Source organism: Balaenoptera musculus, chromosome 11, assembly GCF_009873245.2.
Source record: "Balaenoptera musculus isolate JJ_BM4_2016_0621 chromosome 11, mBalMus1.pri.v3, whole genome shotgun sequence".
Lineage (NCBI taxonomy): Eukaryota > Metazoa > Chordata > Mammalia > Artiodactyla > Balaenopteridae > Balaenoptera > Balaenoptera musculus.
In genome coordinates, this window is record NC_045795.1 from 62,698,706 (window position 1) to 62,706,352 (window position 7,647).

Consider the following 7,647-nt stretch of genomic DNA (forward strand, 5'->3'; position numbering starts at 1 on the left):
TCTTTAAATCTTTATCTAATAAATCTGCCATCACATCTTTTTCAGGAACAGTTTCTGTTGACTTATTTTTTCCCTTTGAAGGGACCATAACTTCCTGCTCGACATTTGAATCTAATAACATGATAATTCTGGAAATCAGCTTCTCCCCCTTCTCCAGGGTTTTCTGCTTTTCTTATATAATTGTTTTTTGTTTGTTTGTTTTTGTTTTGATTGCTATAATCTCTCTCTGTGCCAAGCATCAGCCTGAAGTGTGAACTTAAGGTCTTCTCAGGAGGTCGTTTCTGAGCCTGTGCTTTTCCCTGGGTATGTGTGGTCACTTTCTAATTTTCCCTGGAAATGCACCTGCTTTTGAAGGTCCCAGTCTTTAATGTGTGGCTTCCAAAAAAAGGAAAAAGAGAAAAATGAAAGGGAGAAAAATAAAGCGCATTGGCTCTTTAAATCCCCTGAAAGTCACTTCAGCCAGAGGGGTAGGGGCTTGCAACAATGGGGGGAAATGCAACAACAATGGCTGCCCTTCTCTTTGTCTGCACTTCTAACATTAGAAGTAGTCATCAGTGATCACAGCACAGATCTCTGATATTTGGAGGACAGGGTTCAATTTGCACCCACCCTGGCTCCTGCAAGCTATGTGCAAGCTGCTCCAGGAACATGTGCACAGCTGCCTGCCAAGGTGCCTGGGGTGGGGGATGGGTGGCTGCTGCTACTGTGCTAAGAGTTGAAATTGGCCAAAGTTTACTGCAATTGGTCATCCAAGCCTTCCCCTAAAAGTTGCAGACCCTCAATAGACTCCAGAGTTCTTGGACTTCCTGGTGGCGCAGTGGTTAAGAATCCGCCTGCCAATGTAGGGGACACGGGTTCGAGCCCACAAGCCACAGAGCAACTAAGCCCGTGTGCCACAACTACTGAGCCTGTGCTCTAGAGCCCGTGAGCCACAACTACTAGAGCCCGTGAGCCACAACTACTGAAGCCCGCACGCCTAGAGCCTGTGCTCCGCAACAAGAGAAGCCACTGCAATGAGAAGCCCACGCACTGCAGGAAGAGTGGCCCCATTCCCCACACTAGAGAAAGTCCGCCACAGCAGCGAAGACCCAACCAAAAATAAATTAATTAATTAAAAAGAAAATAGACTCCAGAGTTCCAAAAGAGTTAGATCAGAGTAGAATTGTTGTCTAGGTGAGGAGAGGGATTGCTGGGTATTCCTACTCCACCATCTTCCGAGAATCTCAATGGTTGTTTTCCTTAGCAAAACTTCTTTCTGAGGAGTGGAACCTATAACAGCTAAGCACCTTCTTACTAAGGACATCTCTGACACAAGAGACCACTTAGCCTTCCCTTTTCATTAAGAAGCTGTATCTAAATAACATTTCAACGAAAGTCCCAATCCTTGATGCCACTGAAATCAGTGCATATGGTCACACAAAACGTAATTATATTTCCTCCACCATCACCAACAGCCCCCATTAGCATTTATCTCTTGGGAAATGAAATTCTGATGTGCTCGCTTCATGCAAATTATTACTGGCAGAAGACAGTGGAAGATTTCCAGATATAGAGACCCACAAGATAAAAAAGCCCAGAGCTGTTGGACCCAGGAGCAGACAGAGGGTGTGCCTAACTTACCCTCAAGGTTGCATAAGCAAGATTTCAAAATTAATTCTACTCTGGAGACTTCAACCTAGTATACAATGTTCCTGGCTGGAAAAGAAGAACTATATCATTCTGTTTTTCAAATCTTTACCATTACTTGCCCTTGTATCTCCGCCTTCTCTTTCTGCAGGAAACTTTATTTCCTACTTCTGCACACCAAGTTTCTACCTCCAGATCTGTTTGGTTCAGTTGCTGAGAAGCCTGACACACCAGTGCCACTTGGAAGAAGCCATCTACCGGTGAGTTGGGGGTGCTTTTTCTGTCACTTTATGAACCAAAGGCTCGAAGCACCTCAGTGCTAGAGATGCAGGGACTGGGAGCACCCTGGGGGTCTCCACAGCCCAGGAACTTGGGAGATGATCAAGACAGGAGAAACGGGTGGAGGGCAGCATCTGTACCAGGAATGTCAGAGAGACCCCAGTGGCAGTGAGGAAGCGCAAAGCGGAGACCCCCCTCAGGGCTCAGGTGGTAGGACAGAGTGGGCTAAAAGAAGACAATTAAGAAAGTAGGACAATCAGGTTTCTCAACTACTGCTCCTCTCACTCTGCCCCTCCCAGCTGCCAAGGATTGTGAAGAACTGGAGCTTTCTACCTCAGATTTTCCCCCCTCTAGTCCATATATGTGACAGTCCAGGCCCTGTACCAAAATGCACCTCTTGCCTCAATTCAGAGGCTGAAGTGAGGGATTCACTTTTCTGGGAGGCAGCTTTTAACCAATTCTGGATGCTGTGTCTTGACACTTGAAAGTGACACATTAACCAGTGCCCTTCAGCTCCCTTGCTACGTGTCGGCTGTGGTAGGAGCTAGGTGTGTGTACTGGGGTGACGTGGGAATAGGTAATAAAAAGGAGAAGGTGGCTGGCACTTGAGAGGCCAGGGCAGGTGAAGAGCAAAGCATAGGAAACACACGGTGGATGTGGCTGGGGCAGTTCACCCACAATCTGAATCACCAGAGTGAGGGTCTGGGCTGTATATTTCTAACTGACAGGCTTCCTGTGTGATACTGAAAGCCAGCATTTCAGAATCACTGATCCAGTCCACACTTTCCTGTACAGATGAGGAGACTAACCTACAGAACAGCCCAGAGGGCTTGCTGCAGCTAAAAGGCTGTGTGCAACGATCTCCAATATTTTAGTCTTTATAAGATCTCCCACTGGATTACCTGGGAGTCTAGTCCACAGGGTAGCCCTTTGTTTCTCAGAAGCTTGTAGCCTGCTAGTTCGCTGTTACTCACTTTTTCAATTGATATTTATTTAGCAGCTTCTATGTGCTAGGCTGGGTTCTAGGGCACCAAGATAGCTCATTGCAAAACAAATCTCTCTGCCCTCATGGAGCTTATCTTCTGGCGGAAATGTCTCTGGGTGTGTGTGTGCGCGCGCGTGTGTGTGTGTGTGTGCTTGTGTATGTATGGGTGGGGCACGCTTGTACGGGCAAGTGTGTGCATTTTAAGGCTAAAATGCCAAAGAAGTTCTGTTCAAGGCATGGAAGAATAACTAGAAAATCTGTTACTTGTTCTTCTACATTCCTCTCTGCTCTCAGAGCCTGAAGATGAAAACCCCTGAGGGCCTTTGAAATTGAATAGTCCAAGGTTCAAATTCCAGCTCGGCCATTACTTGCTTTGTGAGTTTGGGAAAAATCATTTAATCCACCCATGCTTCTATTTCTTCACTTGTAAGATGTATACTGATCTCACAAAACTGTTGCAAGGATTAAATTAATTAATGTATGCAAAGTATTTAGCATAGCACTTGGAGCTTAAGGAACACTCAATTAATTACTATAGTTTTAATTCTTTAGGTGGATACATTTTTTTCCCCAAGTTTGATCAGAGGTATTGTTTAGTTGCTGTTGATTTAAAGAATCTAGTTCAGTGCTGTGAAATTCAAAATCTGTAAAATGTATCAATCACAAGAGAAACTGAAGAATAAGGTATATACACAGATAAAAACAAAGTCACAGTCACTGCCAGGAAAAAATGAATATTCTTGAGAACCAATTCTAATGATGTTAGTTGTCACACTTATCACAAGTTTTGTGTATTTTGTCCATGAACATTTATTGGTGCCTCCTTTAGCCAGGAGCCATCGTAAGAGCTGAAGACAGAAACATGACCTAGTCCTTGCTCTCAAGGAGCACACAATGTGTAGAAGATAATGTGCTTATTTAGAGGCACACACAGTGTTATAAGAATGATTTGACAGAGGAGGTGGGCTGGGCTTCACGGAGAAGGGGAATTTGAGCAGGATGTATTGCAGGATGAATAGGAGCTCACTGGCCATTTTAAGCAGAGGGGCAAGCATGTGCAAAACCACTAAAGCCTGAAGGAAATGATGAGTCTGGGGGAAATGGAAAAAAGATGGGTATGGCTGGAGCACAGGATCTGGGATTTGAGAAGTCATTAGAGATGAAGCTGAGAAGACGTGAGCTTAGAAAAGCCATGATGAGTAGTCTGGGCATTGCCTTTGAGGCCCCGCCACATACAAATCATGGGGCTACTCCAGTTTTAAACTGAGAAGGGCATGATCCAATTTCAGCTTCAGAGAAGACAGACTGAATGGGAGCATGGCTAAGAATACAGCATGAACAAATGAAAAAGCTCAGCAAAGCCATAAGTGAGAAGTATAGGAGGCAAGAGAGTGGCAGTTGAAAGAGGTGCAGAGGGGATGACTCAGAGGTGTTTATGAGGGAGAATTCATAAGACTTAGTTATAATAATACAAAGGATTTCTCTGTATCAGATGCTGCACTATATCTTTGTTTCCATAGCAACTCAGCTTAGTTATTATTTTATACATGAAGAAACTGATAGTTGAAGAAGTAATTAGCCCCGAATTACACAACTGTAGTTTGGAAGCAGGATTCAAATCTAGGTCTCTTTGGCTCCCAAGGCCTGGCTCCTAATCTTCTGAAGAAGAGGGGACCCAGGACAATGTCAAATCTTACTTCTTAAGTAATGGAGTAAATGACCAATAGCCAAGATAAGGAATCCACAAGTTGAAGCAACTTTCCAGGGGTGTTCAGTTTGGGGTGGGTTGAATTTGAGGTAGCTATATGATACCCACTTTGCTCTCTGCTGTATCTCCAGTGCCTAAAATAGAGTATGGCTCCTGGCAGGTGCTCAATAAATACTGGTTAAATGAATAAATCCATGGGGAGATATGCAGTCGGCAATGGAAAATTCAACTCTGAGGTGGGACTGGAAGGCAGAGCTTTGGGAAGCATTAGCCTATAGGAAACTTAGAACCTTGAGATTAGACAACACAATTCAGGAAGAACTTTGGAGCAAGGGTAAAGAGGTAAATGGTAAAGAAGTGGGAGCCAAGGATGGTGCCTGGGACTCTTACAGTGTGGGCAGAGGGAAGAGACACCAACAAAGAAAATGAAAAGAAGTGGTGAGTCACTTTTTCTCCTGGAAGCCAAAAGTTTTTTTTTGTTGTTTTGTTTTTTAACCTTTTTTTTTTTTGGCCTTGATATTCACCGTAATATCAAGATATTTTGATCTTAGTTCCCTGACCAGGGATCGAACCCATGCCCTCAAGAGTGAAAGCATGGAGTTCTAACCACTGGACAGCCAGGGAATTCCCAAGCCAAAAGTTTTAAATGGAAGAAGTCAGCAGAAGGATCAAATGCTTGATGAAAACAAAACTGAAAGCCAGTGTGTTTAAAAATTGGGTTGTCATTGCAACCCTGGCAAGAGAAGTTTTCTGATGGAGACAGAAAGTTGAGAGAGATATCAGAACACTCTGGGTGGCAGGTAACAGAAAATGCAACTCATAGTGGCTCGTTATGAGCATCCCCAGAAGCCCCCAGCGGAGTCCCCTTAAATACTATCATCCAGGAATGGGTCACAGGCCTTGTGCCACTGCAGAGGAGCTAGAGAAAGCAAGTGTCCAATATGGCCAGCCTTATCATGAGAGTCAGGCTCTCTGGGAAGGCCAAGGGTGTTGGGAAATGGCTGTGCGGAGATGACTGGTGTCTGCAACCAGGAATAAGGGGAAGTGATGAACTAGCACACACGCTTTCAAGGAGATGGCTGTGAAGCAAAGACAAAGCTAGACGTTACTTAAGTGGAGCAGGGACCTTGGTAAGATTGGGGATTGCAGCCGTTGTGTTGTGTGTCATCATCTAGTCCTCTTGTTTACAGGACAAAGGAAGATGGATGGCAATGATACGTTTCCCCAGTTCAGCCACGATGTGCTTTCCACATCTCATTCTCTGTTTACAATGAATATCAAGGGGAACGATGAAGAACCCACCACCAGTTATGACTATGATTACAGTGAGCCCTGCCAAAAGACCAATGTGGGACAAATTGAAGCCCGGCTTCTGCCCCCGCTCTACTCGCTGGTGTTCATCTTTGGTTTTGTGGGCAACTTGCTGGTCGTCCTCATCCTGATCAACTGCAAAAAGCTGAAAAGCATGACTGACATCTACCTGCTCAACTTGGCCATCTCTGACCTGCTGTTCCTCCTCACCATCCCATTCTGGGCTCACTATGCTGCAGACCAGTGGGTCTTTGGGAACGTGATGTGTAAATTTTTCACAGGGCTGTATCACATTGGTTATTTTGGTGGAATCTTCTTCATCATCCTCTTGACAATCGATAGGTACCTGGCTATTGTCCATGCTGTGTTTGCTTTAAAAGCCAGGACGGTCACCTTTGGGGTGGTGACAAGTGGGGTCACCTGGGTGGTGGCTGTGTTCGCCTCTCTCCCAGGAATCATCTTTATCAAATCCCAAGAAGAACATTCTGGTTATGCCTGCGCCCCTTATTTTCCACTAGGCTGGAAGAATTTCCATACAATAATGAGAAGCATCTTGGGCCTGGTGCTGCCACTGCTTGTCATGATCGTCTGCTACTCGGGAATCCTAAAAACCCTGCTTCGGTGTCGCAACGAGAAGAAGAAGCACAAGGCTGTGAGGCTCATCTTCGTGATCATGATTGTCTACTTTCTCTTCTGGGCTCCCTACAACATCGTCCTTCTCCTAAGCACCTTTCAGGTATTCTTTGGCCTGAGTAACTGTAAGAACAGCAGTCAGCTGGACCAAGCAATGCAGGTGACCGAGACCCTGGGGCTGACGCACTGCTGCATCAACCCCATCATCTACGCCTTCGTCGGGGAGAAGTTCAGAAGGTATCTCTCTGTGTTTTTCCGAAAGCACATTGCCAAACACCTCTGCAAACAATGCCCAGTTTTCTACGGGGAGACAGGAGATCGAGTGAGTTCAACATACACCCCTTCCACTGGGGAGCAGGAAGTCTCGGCTGTTTTGTAGAGGAGTAGCAGTTCGCTTGTTATTTTCAAAGGGAGATAGCAAGCTATATATGATGATAAGCCTCCAGGGTTTGTTGAAGAATAGAGGACTCTAAGTCTCTAAAACAAGTGCCCAGGAACCTCAGGGTTGTGTGAACCAAGACAGACTTGTGTCATTCCTTGTAGAGCCAACATGTGCTCAGGGAATATTCCAGAACAACTGTGGGCAGAGACCTGGACTCTCCAACAAGCTCATCGCAGTTCCTGGAAATTGTCACTTTGCCTTGTGCTTTTGCTCTTTCCCCCCTCGTCACCACTTTGCTCACTCTGATTCTATCAATCTCTTTAATCAGCTGGAGGTGGGGAAGAGAACGAGACAGGCACAGGTGAATGGAACAAGGGGGAGTGGGGTCAGGACCAAGGAGAAGGAGAAGAAAGTGTCAACAAGGCTGAGCCTGGACGAGGATGCAGGTAAGGGCTTCGCTCTCCCTTAGTGCCATCTCCTACTGTATTTAACTTTGGAGGCTTCCCCAGCTCATGGAGAGCTTAGGAACTGTAAGAACTTTCTGGAAGCTTTGGTTGGGTCCATGATCCCCCTTCTGCTAAGTGCATGACACATTTCTGCTTTATTATGGTTTAGCTATGACAACCACGCACCCTACATTTTAAATCTATTCAGTATCTTGCCCCATTGTTCATATGCTTCTTAGGCCTCATTCCCCTATACAGAAATTTACTAAAGGACTTC

General features: G+C 45.4%; 1 protein-coding gene across 2 annotated transcripts; it reads left to right on the forward strand.

The window, feature by feature from the left end:
• Positions 1-1,801: 1,801 nt before the first annotated feature.
• CCR2 (C-C motif chemokine receptor 2) lies at positions 1,802-7,647 on the forward strand. Of its 2 annotated transcripts, XM_036869183.1 has the most exons (3): positions 1,854-1,886; positions 3,185-3,265; positions 5,789-7,647. In XM_036869183.1, exon 3 carries the CDS (start codon positions 5,800-5,802, stop codon positions 6,919-6,921), a length of 1,122 nt encoding a protein of 373 aa, XP_036725078.1. In that variant the 5' UTR covers positions 1,854-1,886; positions 3,185-3,265; positions 5,789-5,799; the 3' UTR covers positions 6,922-7,647. The 2 variants fall into 2 exon arrangements, with proteins under 2 accessions (XP_036725077.1, XP_036725078.1); XM_036869182.1 differs by lacking the exon at positions 3,185-3,265 and having other exon boundaries at positions 1,802-1,886.

Bases quoted from the DNA above. Each gene is read 5' to 3' on its own strand.
- CCR2 (XM_036869182.1), top strand. From the start codon at position 5,800: ATGGATGGCAATGATACGTTTCCCCAGTTCAGCCACGATGTGCTTTCC.